At 51.6% G+C, this 15,623-nt stretch overlaps 1 protein-coding gene across 1 annotated transcript; it reads right to left on the minus strand.

Moving 5' to 3' along the window:
- Positions 1-1,783: 1,783 nt before the first annotated feature.
- Positions 1,784-13,606, minus strand: ARHGAP40 (Rho GTPase activating protein 40). The gene is given in 13 exon segments (XM_053722165.1): positions 1,784-1,857; positions 1,860-1,901; positions 1,904-1,952; positions 2,643-2,743; positions 2,746-2,814; positions 3,489-3,627; positions 5,455-5,543; positions 7,066-7,235; positions 9,585-9,683; positions 9,785-9,803; positions 9,982-10,053; positions 10,389-10,607; positions 13,513-13,606. Coding segments are annotated over 13 exon segments (1,236 nt in total).
- Positions 13,607-15,623: the final 2,017 nt, after the last annotated feature.

Raw genomic sequence — 15,623 nt, forward strand, 5'->3', positions numbered from 1 at the left:
AGGAGCCACTTCAGCTCGGGTGCCCCAGAGGCATCAATTTCACTGGTGATACTGACAACTGTCCTACTAAACAAAAAATTCTGCCCTCCCCACGCCGGAGGCCAGCTCCAGGCAGAGCTCCACACTCCTGGACAGAATCCGAGGCATGGCACAGGCTGACCCTCGACCTCCCAGCAGGGCTTTGCCTGGTTTCCTGGGAGACAGAGGCCTGAGGGGAAGGCTCACCCCAAAATGGAAGTGAGAAGGGCCAGCCAGAAGGGCCCAGTGATCCCTCAAGGTCAAGAGCTCAAGGGGACCGGGGCTTGGACCCATTCCCCACCAGGGACTTACAGATATTCCCTCCACCTTCAGAGATGAGGATGTCGGCTGGCTTCACGGACCTCCTGCCACAAGAAAGACAAAAACCGTTGACCTTTTCTTCCAGAGACAGCGAGATCAACTGCTTATGGCCCCCAAGCCTGGAAGGGGCAGTCCTCACGGATTTTGGGTGCCAGGTGGGAGATGAGACCTAAGGACCCTCCTGAGAGAGGGGTGCGTGGGTGACTCAGTCGGTGGGCATCGGACTCTTGATATTGGCTCAGGTCGTGATCTCGCGGTTGTGAGATGGGGCCCCGCGTCCAACTCCACGCTGATGGCACAGAGCCTGCTGGGGATTCTCTCTCTCTCTCTCTCTCTCTCTGCTCCTCCCCCACTTGTGCATGCACACACACATGCGCGTGTGCACGCTCTCTCTCAAAATAAATAAATAAACAGTAAAAAAGAAAAAGAGCCTTCCAGGAGGTAGAGCCCATGCAGGAGCCCAGGGCCCAAAGGCAGGGAAGAGACAGTTGGACAAGCCCTCGGGCGGCCAGCCATGGGTCCCCCTGTCACAAGAGCGTCGGGATGGAGCCTGTGAGGAAGTTGGGACAGTGGGTGACAGACAGGGATAGGAGTCTGCCGTGAGCGGCAAATTCTGAGTCAAGGTGGATGATGGATATTGTGTAATTACATATGATACTAAAATTATCATATAATTATTATATAATGATCATATTATAATGATGGACATCCTGAGTTCAATTCCAGAGTCTGTCCCCAGTTTGCTGTGTGGCCCTGGGCAAGTCCCTTTCCCTCTCTGATCCATAGTTTTCCCATCCACACAAGGAGGAAGTGGACTAGACACTTGCTAAGGACTGGCAATCCAAGAGTCCTTTATGCCAACTCCATCATTGACACTCCTGAGAGCTCAAGCTGTTTCTTGCATCCTGGAACAACAGTTGCGTATCAGCCCCACATTCAGCTTCCTCAGGACCTTTGCACGTGCAGTTTTCTGTGCCTGGAAGCCCTACCTCCGTCCTCAAACGATACTAACGATACCAGGCTCTTTGTTTTGCATTCACATTGCTCCTTGTATGTCTTGTAAGACCTAATACCATTTGTAACTTGATATTTACTTTGTGGCTTTTGGCTCCTGTCTCTGTCTTCCACAGGACCGTGAGCTTGTAAGTCCAGGGCCTCTGTCCTTTTCATTGCGATTCTAGCATTCCACATGGCACCTGACCTATAGTGGACATTCATTAAATATCTGTTAAATGAATGAATGAATGAATGGTGGCTATTATCATTATTATTGGGAGCCAAGAAGCTCTCTAAAAAGGTTGCAGAACCCAGTTCTGACCACCCCAGAAAGGGAAAAGCCAATGGCACGAGCGACTGGCGTCCGTGGCCTTCAGTTCTGAGGGGCTGACCTCTCTTTGCATCTTCCCCCTGCAGGGGAAAGTCTCCTGTCTCAAGGAAGTGACCCTTATCGAGGAAGGAGGCTGTCTGTGTTCTTACTGCCTTCTTGACCCTGTGAACCAGGACTGAGGCGCTCTGTGACTGCCTGAGGATATGGGCTACTTTGGTGCTGGGGGTCAGAGCCCCAGGGGATCTGCGATAGGCCGGGTCACCTGGACCTTTGCCACTTTGGGAGTCTGCAGAGAAAAAAGATCCATCCACAGAGGCACACACATGCATGCCTGGAATTCAAATTTGTGGGCACAAACACACATACCCGTGCCCTTGCACGAACACCCACGCTAGAAACACAAGATGCACACATACACATGCACACCAGCGGTGTGCGCACAGAGCATGTCATGCTCACATACGTGATGTCCCCAAAGCGTGCATACACAAACAGGCACGGAAACATACGTGTGCACATGCCTTTGTTCTCATATACGCAACAGGAGTGCATGTAATGCATCGACAGACACAAGCGTGTAGGTTTATATAAACGCACCTCATGCACAACGGGACACTGGTCCATTTCTCTGTTCAGGACTTGAACAGAGACTTGCTCAGGACTCCTCCCAGGAGCACTGGATATTCTCGGAAGGCCTTTCTTTTCTACCACTCCTCTCCTCACCCCAATCACCCCACAGTTCACCAAGCAACCCCCACTTCCCTAACCCTCGGTCAGGCACACAAAAGGCTGCCCGAACGTGGGGCAGGGGAGAGCGCTGCTGGAAGTCCCCACAGCGCGCCAGTATCCTCCTTGTTCAGCCAGGCCTCTCCTCCCGGGTTTCCAGAGACATCACCTCCTCTTTCGCTCCGACGGGGCCGGCGCGCCCCCTGGTGGCCGAAACAGCAGCGCCGGTCCCGGCAGCCAGGTTGTGAGCGGCGCTTGTCCCCGTGGCGTGGGGGACACTCACCTGGTCCCTCTCTGCGTGTAATCTTCGCGGCCAGGTCTCGAGGCCCCCGTCGCAGAGCTGGGGGCGCGGCCACTGCTGTTATTCAGTTCTCGCACCTGAGAGACCAAGAAAGAGGAGACCTGGCCGGAAAGAATCACGGCTTAGCAGGAGACAGAGCCCGCGAGGGTCACCGTGGCCTCTTCCCCGTCCCAGCACCGCACACAGGGTAATACCTATTTGTTGAACTTGGGGCTGCAGCCCTGATTTGGTACTGTGTGCGTGTGTGTGTGTGTGTGTGTGTGTGTGTGTGTGTGGAGGGGCATTTAGCCCCTAGAGGGAGCCAGGGAGCAGGGGACCCAGAGTTAGAGCCCACCTTCAGGCTTAGTGGACAGTGGTTTCACAGACAGAGGCTGGAGGTGTGTGTTTCGTCACACACACACATGCACACACACAATATAGTCATGAATACACATACACGCACCCGACACACGCCATACACACATGCACACCTGCACGTGTAGGCACATGTGCACACACTCATGCACATGTGCATGCAGCATACACACAGGCAACCTGCACGTGGACACACGCACATGCACACTCCTGCAAATGCACACATGCACACCTGCAAACACTACACACACACACGCACGCACACGGCACTCACCAGACACATGCACACACACGCACGTGTACCCTCACACACACAGCTCCTCCCCCATCGGCGTCAGATCACAGGGACCAGGTTGTCCTCCCACCATGCCCCCTGTCCAACCAAGGCCACTGACATCAAATGCTCTTCTCCTCAAAGGCAAAGGGCTGGGGCATCCTCACGGGGCAGCGCGGCGGAAGCCGGGAGGTGCTCGGCAGGGACCAGAGGCGCTGGCAGCTCCCGGAGGAACCTCTTGAGCAACTTGGACGCGTTGTTGCGGGGACACTTGTCCCCGCTGAAAAGGCCAGCGTACAGGGGCACCTGGGGGGGCTCAGTCGGTTAAGCGTCCGACTCTCTCGGTTTCAGCTTGGCCTCGTGGTTTCATGAGTTCCAGCCCCGCACGGGGCTCTGCTCCGGCAGTGCGGAGGCTGCTTGGGATTTTCTCTCTCTCCCTCTCTCTCTGCCCCTCCCCTACTCACCCTGTCTCTGTCTCTGTCAAAATAAATAAATAAACTTTAAAAAAAATTTTTTTAAAGCCAGTGTGGAAATCTCTCTCCAGCCTTTGCCCCCTCCCCAGGAGGAAGGAGGGGCACCAATGAGCAGTTGGCCCAAGGCTCCAGTAACACTTGCTCTACCCCTCCTCTGGGCCTCAGTTTCCTCATCTGCAAAGTAATAGCACCCACCTCTGAGGGCTGAGTCATTCTTTTATTTTCCTGTAATAATTATTAAAAAAAAATTTTTTTTTAACGTTTATTTATTTTTGAGACAGGGAGAGACAGAGCATGAACAGGGGAGGGTCAGAGAGAGGGAGACACAGAATATGAAGCAGGCTCCAGGCTCTGAGCCATCAGCCCAGAGCCCGACGCGGGGCTAGAACTCACGGACCGCGAGATCATGACCTGAGCGGAAGTCGGCCACCTAATCGACAGAGCCACCCAGGCGCCCCTGTAATAATTATTTTAATGAAGTATCGGAAATAGTTTTAAACGTCTGATCAGTAGGACTATGCACAAATGTGGGAATATGCCGCACTTTACAGAAAAATAAAGCTAAGCCTTTAAATGTACAAAAACTTGAGGCATAGATCCCTTCCGAAAGTTTCTCTTTTAACACACACCTCATTCATAGCATTTTACATGACAACCGGCTGAAGCAAAAAACGCGGCCACTTTAACGTTTAGTACAGTCTAGAACGTGGCCATAACAGTCTTCGCGGATTAAACGGTCTAATTGGGTAAATCACATGGCACAGGGTTTCGCTCAATACCCGTCGGCAGGCTGCCTCCAGGGCCCGCAGCCTCCCCAGCCTGCCATGCTGCGCCGTCTCCTTGCTTTCACCCTTCTAGAATGCCCTCACCCAAACACAGAACGCTAACAAGCTGGGAACTGGATTCTCTCCTGGCTCAAGGGGAGAGATGCAGCCTGGATGACGTGGGGGAAGCCAGACCATTACCTTGACCCTGAGAATGCCTTCGTGTCCAGCCCTCTCTCTGTTTTCTTCTTAAAGTTTATTTATTTATTTGGGGGGGGGGGGCGGGGAGAGGAAGAAAGAGGACCCCAAGCAGGCTCCACATTGTCAGCACAGAGCCCGACACGGGGCAGAGCCCGACACGGGGTTCGAACCCATGAACGGAACCGTGAGATCATGACCTGAGCCTAAACCAGGAGTCGGACGCTTAACCAACTGAGCCATGCAGGTGCCCCAGTCCTCTCTTTTCCAGAACAGGACAGCAGCTATGAGAGAAGGAAGCCAACGTTTCAACCAGCACCTTGCAAAGTGGGATTCAAAGGGGTGTCTTTGTCTCCCGCGAAAACCGGGAAGGAGAGAGAGCTAGGAGTAGGACAATGGCCTTCTTGGCTGCTTCCAGGGCCCACTGGTGCTCTGAGGGCTTTATATCCCTTTTTCTCATTTAGCCCTTAACAAAAAGGGGATACTGTTACGATAAACTCACTTCACAGATACTGACAGAGGTCCAAAAATTCACCCCCAGTCTCCGAGCTAGCAAGTGTCAGAGCCAGAATTTGAAACCAGGATTCCCTATTCTAAGGTCCCCGCTCTTACCAACCCCCCAGACTAGACATCTCCCAACAGTGGCCCCAGATGCAGCCTCTCATGCGCTAAACAAGCCTAAGTTGGGGACAACTTACGGCCTGAAGGATCAGCGGGCCCGGGGTGCTGGGGAGGGCTTTGCAGTCAGCTTCCAGCAGGGAGTCGAGGGGCACGCCTCGGCGTGTTTCTGTGGGACGTCAAGAGCCGAAGGGGCATTTCACATCCTGGAATGACGTTTGGGCTCCAACCTGCAAGATCTGGGCGACTGGAGCCAGACTTCTTTCCCTGCGTGAGGACCGAGCTCTCTGGAGAATGGTTGAGCTCAAACCTCACATCTCTCGAGCAGAACCCTTGGTCTCGGCAGTGATGAAAACATTAGCTGCATCACAGATCAAAAAAATCTGAGCTGATAAAGAGGCGTTGAAAGGAAAACGTGCTGCTGCCCCAGGGAGCGTTGGGTAAGGTGTGTACCAGTGGTCTGGGGTGGAGGGTCTAGCCCTGCAGGCAGGGGCCAAGTTCCCAAGACCTATTCCCAGGTCTTCTTCATTCTGTCTTGCAGTCTTCCGGGGCAAGCTCTTCCTTCCAAATCTACTCGACCCTCCTTCTCTCTTCAACTGTCTACCCCTCTGCAAACCCCCTACCCCTGGTCTGTCTTACCCGCCATCTTCTTGTCTTTAAAGAAACAAACAAAAAATCACAATGTATCGTGTTGACAATGATGCAGTGAAATGAACACTCTCTGAACCAACGGACCACTGAAGGGTAACTAACACCAAGAACTTAGTAGGTAAGTTCCAGATAATCTAAGACACATTCCAAGTTTCATGTAGAAGAATTGAGATCGTGGTTTTTGATAAGAGAAACAAGGAAATAATAAGTGTCCAGTAATAAGGAAATGGTTAAATAAGTTAGAATATATCCCTAAGGAAGAAAATAACTACCCTGAGTAAACACCATGTTTTCAAAGAATGTTATTGATAGTTGTGATAGATAATAACATTGTTCCCAGTTCGTTACGCCTCCTTGTATCCACACCCTTTGCCATATGAATTTGGAACTCTTCCCATTAAAGAAACAGAAGATACTTCGCCATTCCTTCGCTAGTCAACCAGGTGATAGCTTGGACCAACGGACCAATGATCCCCATGATGCAGGCAGAGATTTAAAATGCTTTGTGCGACAGGGTTCGCTCTCCTTTGCTTCTGCCACTGACGCCATAAGGACAGGCCTCAGATGGCCTGCTGGGCCCAGAAGGATGAGAGACATTAGAAGCAGACCCAGACCCCAATAGCTTGAGTCAAGGCCAGCCAAGATTAGCCAGCCAACCCCCAGTTCACCCAAAAACATGCAAACGAAAGTAACTAATTGTTTTAAGTCGTGAGTTTGGGTTGTTTGTGATGATGCATTATTGTGGCAATAATTGAATGATGCACTGGGAAATGTCCATAATTCTATATTTAGTGAAAAAAAGATACACACACACACAGAGGAAGATGATGCACTGAAAGTTAAAAACTCTTATATCTGAATTATATTTTTCCTTATTGTGTTTTGCTCTACTTCCCAAATTTCCTACAATGAGTAGGGATTGTTTTCATGTGCAAAAATACACGTATATGTATATAAATAACAGAAAGAAATACGGCAGCTAAGTATGTGTTCGTGGAAGATTCTCCACACAGCTCCCTCGATGAGAGTTTCTGAAGCACCAGGACCACAGACCTGTGCCTCCTGCTTCCCGGTCTTACTCCTCTTCAGGACCAAGCCAAGGAGGGCGCCAGGAGCAGTGGTGGGGTTAGAGGCCAGAGCAGAGATCTCCCACATGTCCTGTAGAGACAAGTCTCCTATCCCCAAATCTGCCTTTGGGGATCCTAAACTCCTAGGGAGGGGAGTGAAGACAATGGCTCAGGTCAGGTGCCTTGACTCGTGTTGAGGCTTTCCCACCCCCCCAACAAGAGGTTATGAGGAGGAGAGAGCAGGGGCTCAGGATTCCATCCCAGGTTCAAGTTCAAACTCTATCGCTGACTGGATCACATTCTGAGCCTCTAAATCCCCATCTCCGATCGTGACATAGTGCCCGACTCATAGGGTTTTGTAAAATGGCCTAAGGGGTATAAAGTGCTTAGGGTCCAACCTAAGCGAGGCCCCAATAAATGGAAGCTGTTTTCATGACTTGTATTCCAACAGGAAGGGCTGAAGGGGAGGGAACACCCCACGGACCTCTTATCATTGCTTCTATTCTGGTCCTTTGTTGCTCTCCCTCGCCCCATCTGTCTTTACCCTTAGCAGTGCCACCCACAGCTACAACGCTCCTCCTGGGATTACTCTGAGTAATGATGGAATAGTAATTGGAAAATAAATTGTGCTCGGCCCCGCCATCTAGAGGCCGCAGTGGGGTTCTGCAGGCAGCCCCAGGGCCTTCCTGCCGCCAGAGATGAAAAACGGGAGGGAGAGGGACTGAGGGGTTTGTTTTGTTTCGCCTGGCCTGGATGACTCCACCAGGTGATTCCCCAGTGGCCCAGTCGAGGGCTCTAAGAAGCGACAGGAAGCATGCTGAGGTGGTACGTAATAATGTTATGGCTGTCCTACAGCTTAGGGCTTGCAGCCTAGGCTGTGGAATCACACCTTCTCGGCTCAAAGTCTGACGGTCCCTGTGAGTTTGGGTAAACCATTTTACCTCTCTGTGTGTCGCGGGTCTCACTTGTAAAGTGGGGCTAATGACAGTATCTGCTTCACAGAACTTGGGGAGATTAAATTAGATACAGCATATACAACGCAGTACCTAACACACAGTGAGTGGTCAACAATTGTTAACGATTACTATTTTTTACTGATTCAGGGAATTACTGCCAGCATAGGAGAATGAAGTGAAATCGTGCATGCGAAGTACTCGGCATAAAGCCTCGTCCATCATAAAAGTCAACGAGTGGTATCTTTAGATCATTGAACATTATCGTTCCCAGTTTAATGGGGGCAATCCAATGATCAAGTCTAGAAGGTAAGATAATGTTGAGCATTAATTGTCCCTGAGGCTTCAGAAGTTGAAAGGCATTACTTTAAACTTTTGCCTGAGGCACTGTGCTTACGCAAGATACTTTCCCCAGGGAGAAACTGGGTAAAGAGTCCACGGGAACTCTGTACTAATTTTGCAACTTGTTGTGAGTCTAAAAGTATCTCAAAATGAAAAGGAAACCTTCTATTTGGGTGAATGAAAGTGCTTTCACGGTGGAGTAGGGGTTCCTGTGGGAGGGAGCGTACTTCCTACACAGTGGGGAGTAACGGGCGTCCGGGGAAGGCTGGGGGCTGGGGGGTCCATTCGGACCTCAGGATCCGTCAGCTCTGTCATCTCGCTCTGGGCTTCCCGGCCCCTTTCCTGCCGGTGAAGTTGGGGTGTGGTGACAGCACCCACCTTCCAGGGTGAGGTAAGGAAACGAGCCAGTGCATGGGAAGCTTCTGGAACAAGGCCCAGGGCCGGCTACCCGGGGTTACCGATCCAACCACATCAAGGTATGGTCCGTGGAGAACCTTTTCCTTTTAGTAACAGCAGGACCTGGGAAACCTCCACATGATGAGAGGGGTCAGAATAGTGGCTTCCCTGCGGGGGGGGGGGGGGGACAGGGATCGAGTGGGGAGGCACGGGGGAGCCTTCAGGGGTAGATATGGATCTGGCGGGAGTTACCCAGTGCACACATCAAGCTGTGCATGGTAAATATGGGCGCACCTTACCATGCACTTTATTTCGGTCTTAAAAACCTAAATATAAACGATTACATTCTCATTTGGACGGAAATGTGCTGAGGCAGTTGAGCCTTTTGGAAATAAAACAAAGGAAAGCAGAAGTTGGGTCTCTTTCTTTCACACCAGACACCGAAACTCATTCAAAAAAGAACCAGAAAAACACGTGCAGGTAGGTGGACAGTGACCAGTTTGCTGGACGAAGGAGGATTTTCTAAGCATAAAGACAAAGAACGTAAGTGGACACGAAAAAGAACATACGTGCCCGTAGCTCCCTGCTCCCCGGTTCCCGACGCGGGCAGTTACTGGGTAGGTAGCTGAGGAATCAACAACGGAGCGCTGGGTGCCCGGCAGCACGGAGGGGTGAGGAGGGCGAGGCGGGGTGTGCTGGTGCCCAAGGATGGGGCCCGCCACCAGCCCTCTGGGCAGTGTGCTCACCGGCAGGGAACACTTTGAGCAGGTGCCTCCGGGGAGGGGTGGGGGGTGGCGGGGCCTCTGCAGGAGCCAAACAGCCTGTCCCGAGCAGGCAGCGTCCACGTGGAAGGCTTCCTCCCTCCTCCCCTCCCTGCCTGCCTCCGCCCAGATTCTGCGGCTGGAAACAGAACAGAGAGGCAGTCAGGACCGGCCACCTCCCCATCGATTCCCAGCCCAGAGCTCTAGGAAGCGATCTCCCGTGCAAGGGCACGGGCTCACTAAACCCAGCAGCAACTGTCTAAGATCGGGGGTTGAGGTCATGACTCCAGGAAGCAAGCTCTTAGGCTGCGGATTCAGGCCTTTACCCAAGCACCTGCCGGAAGAGTGAAATGCTCAGGGGTGTGAACCTTCTCTTCACAGAGCAGCCCGTGGCGTAGCTGGAGAATGCTCACGCCTGGAGAACGCGGGCCACTTACCCGGAGGAGACTTAGAAGCCCCGGAACTGAGCTGGGTCTGTTTCCTAACCGAGTCCCCATCCTCTGAAAACACTTCCTCTGCGAGTTACAGATGGCTCCCAGTTAGCCCCGCGGGCAGCCGATGACACACGGCCCCGGGACTTAGGAGCCAGTCCCAACCCCTTCACAGGTGCAGCAGCTGAGGTGCCGAAATCTTGCCCAAGATCCCATAGCCGCTAAAGACCTGCATGGAAAGTGGGAACATAGTGGCCTGCAGGTGCACAGGCAAGCATTCCCACTGTACACACACACACACACACACACACCCCAACACAGCCCTGCAACAGAATCACTGTCGCACTTAGGATGTGGTGGCCTCGCAGAGGCCCCGGGCAGACACGTCCTGCAGTAACTCTTATGCTACTCACTCACCGTTGAACTGAAGCCCCCAAAGATGTCCCTGACACCTCCGGCAGGTGCTTCGTGCCGTCTTTGGGTTGAGCGGGTGTAGACGTCCAGCTGGCGCACAGCAGCCCTCTGGGTCTGCGTCAGGGTGGACAGGAGCCCCTGGTGGTCACCGTCCAAGCCCTGGCCTCCAAGGAGGCCTGGCAGGCCCGTATCCTGCAGCCACGGTGATCCGACTTCTCCTTCGGCCGACAGTGAACACCGAGATGAACGCACCCAGCTACACGCTCAACCACGGGCAGTAACCGAAGCCTCATATAAAATCACTTACCCACGTGGACACAAGGGACATCCACATATCTGACCATGAGACCCCCTAACACCAGCCACGCTTTTCAATGGGGGAAATCTAGCAAGACACCTGAGAATACGGGGGACACCAATGGGATGAACCACCGTCTAGATTTAAGCCTGTACCACTGCAACCCCTGGGGAACAGAGCAGGCTGAGGTGGCCCCTGGTATCTTCTGGTTCTGGAATGCAGCAATGAATTCACTCCTCCCAGATCTGGCGGAGACCCCCGCAGAATCACGTGGGCCCAGCCGTGTCGAGCGTGGGCGAGCCGTCGGTGTCCCCTTGGAAAGTCCCTCTCTAGGCAAGATCTTATTTATGATGGAATAGATCGCCCCACCAGGCTTCACTGTGGTCCCAACAGCAAAACCAGCCATCCGAATCGTGGGGACATGTTGAGACCGCAGGTTCCTGCGTCCCACCTCCAGAGATTCCACCCAGGAGTTGGAACATCTGCCCTTGGGACAGCCTCCCCAGGTTACTCTAAGGCAGTAGGGCCTTCAGATCACAGCCGGGAAATAAGGAAACGTCGGCCTGGTGCGTTCCTTCCTCATTGTGGCGCACAGCCAAGAGCTCAAGGAAGAAGTGGCACACACGTGTGTGAGCAGACCTATGGGTGTGTGCAGGGTTGTGCCCAGCGTTAACCAAGTTAGTCAACCAGGCCCTGGTGGCTCACAAAACCCAAGATTGCTTTTTTTTTTTTATTTTTTTTTAACGTTTATTTATTTTTGAGACAGAGAGAGACAGAGCATGAACGGGGGAGGGGCAGAGAGAGAGGGAGACACAGAACCGGAAGCAGGCTCCGGGCTCTGAGCCATCAACCCAGAGCCTGACGCGGGGCTCGAACTCACGGACCGCGAGATCATGACCTGAGCTGAAGTCGGACGCTTCACCGACTGAGCCACCCAGGCGCCCCTCAGTCAAATCTATTCTTTAAAAAAGTCAATACCCGGGGCGCCTGGGTGGCTCAGTCGGTTAAGTGTCCGACTCTTGGGTCTTGATCTTGTAGTCCTGAGTTCAAGCCCCGCATTGGGCTCCCCTGCGAGTATGGAGCCTATTTCAAAAAAAGCCAAAACAACAACAAAACATCAAAAAAGTCGATATCCCACCCATTAGAAGGAGCATCCACCACCACTCACCAGAAGCAGAAGTTAAAGAGAAACGGTGACTATATTCACATTCTTGGCCCGGGCCGCCCAGAAGCTCCTGCTGCCTTGCGGGTCTAAAATAGCTCTTGTTTTTATTTAGTTGTTCACACAGATTTCTCCTTTATCCACCCTGGCCCCAGTCTTTCTGTTTTGTTTGAAATGAGATTGCTGGCCAGGTCATGGTGGCAGGTTGGTTTCCTGCAGTGGGGGCATCTCCCACTTCTTCCAGCCCCCGTGTGTGCTCTGCGCTTGAGATGCCACGGCAGACCCTCAGGCCTCTCCCCAAGGGGGGATCAGTGTGTCCCATACAGCCACATGTTTTGGAAACCGGGGGCTGAAATATGTGCCAAACCAAGGAGGTTTCCATGTGGATGCTCTTTCAATGACCTCATCCACTGAACCAATAAGGACAGAGTATGAGAATGTGCTTGGCACTGAGGATGCAGCGGTGAAAATGACGGACAATGTCTGTGGCTTTGTGGAGCTTCTGTTGTAGGTATAACTGCCTCGCTGAGCCCTGTTAACCTCCAGAGCAGTTAGACATCATCATCATCATCACCATCATCACCATCATCATCATCACCATCATCATCATCACCATCATCATCATCATCATCACCATCATCATCATCATCACCATCATCACCATCATCATCATCACCATCAACCTCATCACCATCATCACCATCATCATCATCATCTTCATCACCATCATCACCATCACCATCATCATCATCATCTTCATCACCATCATCACCATCACCATCATCATCATCTTCATCACCATCATCACCATCACCACCACCATCACCATCATCATCATCATCTTCATCACCATCATCACCATCACCATCATTACCATCACCATCACCATCATCATCATCACCATCACCATCATCATCACCATCATCATCATCACCATCATTACCACCATCACCATCATCACCATCATCATCATCACCATCATCATCATCATCACCATCACCATCATCATCATCACCATCATCATCATCACCATCACCATCATCACCATCACCATCATCATCATCATCACCATCATCACCATCATCACCATCATCATCATCACCATCACCATCATCACCATCACCATCATCATCACCATCACCATCATCACCATCACCATCATCACCATCATCACCATCATGACAGTGACTGCTGCTCTACACTGCTAAATTTGGGGTGCTTATGTAGTAAGAGATAACAGGGCCCCGTGGTTGTCTGTCACTCTGAGAGAGATGGGGAGACATCCAAATTTTGAGCAGAGTACTTAGAATTGCATTCGAATGTTAGCTCCACCAGGGGACAGACTTTCCTTTGTGTTCACTGTTGTATCCCCAGTGCCTAAAACAGTACCTGGCATGTAATAGGCACTCATCAATATTTGCTAACTGACTTAATCTAAAGAGGGCATAATCTAATTTACATTATAAAAAGACCATTTTGACCATTGGGTGGAAGAGATGGAGACAGGACAGCTGGGATCAAGGGTGGGGCAGGGAAATCGGTGAAGAAGATACTGCACCAGTCCAGATGTGAGGGAGGGCCCCTTCCTTTTCCGGTTCCTGACTGGCCCCTGCCACATCTCCCCTTGTCGGAGGGCCCCTCTGGCAGCCAGCAGGCTCCTCACCCTGTGGGAGCAGGTCTATGCCCCCGCTGCCATCCTCTTCCTGCAGCCCAACCTTCTGTTGGATTCACTCTACCTGCATCCAAAAGCCATCCATGGACAAGCTCTCCAGAAAACAAACAACCAACCAACCAGAAAAGAAAAGAAGATGGTGTGCATTCATCCAGCCACAGAAATTGATTCAAGGAAGGTAACACGCAGGACTCTTGCTGGGAGTTCTGGGATAGGAGCATCCGCTCTTGACATGGAGGCAAAGTGAGTGGCCTCAAGGAACTGGCGGGCACACAGTGGGGATCCAGGCTTAGAACAAAGGGGATCCCACACTCAGCAATAAATAGAAAATTAAAAAAAAATTTTAATGTTTATTTATTTTTGAGAGAGAGAGAAAGAGCATGAGCAGGGTAGGAGCAGAGAGAGAGGGAGGCACAGAATCTGAAACAGGTTCCAGGCTCTGAGTTGTCAGCACAGAGCCCGACGTGGGGCTCGAACTCACAAACCGTGAGATTGTGACCTGAGCCGAAGCCGGATGCTCAACCGACTGAGCCACCCAGGCGCCCCAATAAATAGAAAAATTTTAAACTGGGTCTGTTGCCACAGAGCAGCTTGAGTCACAAGAGGGTCACTTACACAGCACATTTCACTTGAAAGATCCTCACTGGGGAGGTAGCATGGTTTTTAATCCGTCCCCTTTGACAGAGGCTTGGGTTCTTTCCACCTGTCAGTATCACAAGTAACACGACGAAAGCATCATATTTATTATCGTGTTCCCTTGAGCGGAGGAAACAATAAAACAGAGTGCTAGAAGTGGGTTTGCCGAATCAAAAGGTTTGCCAAATTGTGACACTTCTTGCCGAATTGCCTTCCGAAAGGGATCGTTCTACTGGATTTGTTTGTTGTTACTACAGCCCAGAATAGGGTGCTGATTTTGTTCCTTCTGCCTCCCTGGCCTCCCTCTTGTGGGGTCCGCTGCCCTGGAGCCCCTGAGGCGGTGCCTCACCCACAACTTGAGATCCCACCCATCAACGTCCCCCCAACTTAGCGTCACCGATGCTTAGAAGGGCCTCCTGCTTGGTTTAATCATCCTGAAATTCTTAATAACGTTTGAACAAGGGCCTCTGTGTTCGTTTGGCCCATGGCCCGTCCTAACCCACAGGCCCTGGCTTGTGCCTTTCTCCCAAGTGTCCTGCCCCCACACTGAGCGCGACTCCAAGCGATACACATTGGCATCCCAAAATATACTCAAAGGTGCTAAAGCAGAGGCAGCTCAAGTCCTCCAGGGCCCAAAGGAAGAGGCAGGGCACCAGCTCTCCCCGGGGAACGGCTTGGCCATCTTCACTGAGCAGCAGCTTAACTGGAGACCGATTCCCAGTTAATTATAAAATTGGCTGTTCCGCTCTATTTATGCTTTTTGAGAAAGCTGCTAGTCAGCGCACCTCCCGCGAATCTGTTTGGTCCCCCATGCTGGCACACAGTTTGGTTTCTGTAGCTGTTTTGCGATTCGCTTGAAAATTACCAGCATCTGTGTGTTTTCGTGACAATCTGGAAACTGCTGTGGCTAAACCCAAACAGGAGTCAACTGCGTCCCCGCCCTGACAGCTTAGCAGCGAGGGAGAGGCATCATTCCTTTGGGTGGACTTTCTAGGGAGGTCAGGCAGGGGCACAGGATGGAAGAGACACGAAACAAAATCCCGACAGTTCTAAAGGTGTCCTTGTCCCGAGACGACGGCGCGCAGCGTGGCAACCAGTCTTCCGCAGGACAATGGACGCCCAGCGCATCCACAAAATTCGTTCCGAGCTTCACAAATACAGACGGCTTTCTTGGTTTCGTTGTCAGCATCTCACTGATGTATAGCGCAGGCGGAAAAGCACAATTGATTGTCTCTCGTTGTAATTTTGTTTTTAAGGCATTTCCCGAGCATTGGCTATACAACCACTAAGCAATAGCTAACCATTTCTGTAAGTTTAGAAGTTAAGAACTTTGGCTCAAGTGTCAGACGGGTCTGATTCTGACTCCTAGATCCGTCATTTTTTTAAAAACTTTTTAATGCTTATTTTATTTTTTTTTTTTTTGAGAGAGAGACAGAGTGTGAGCGGGGGAGGGGCAGGGAGAGAGG

This window comes from Lynx rufus, unplaced genomic scaffold (genome assembly GCF_022079265.1).
Source record: "Lynx rufus isolate CCGP_SWC_20201006 ecotype Redwood Valley unplaced genomic scaffold, mLynRuf1.p SCAF_8, whole genome shotgun sequence".
In the NCBI taxonomy this organism is placed as follows: domain Eukaryota; kingdom Metazoa; phylum Chordata; class Mammalia; order Carnivora; family Felidae; genus Lynx; species Lynx rufus.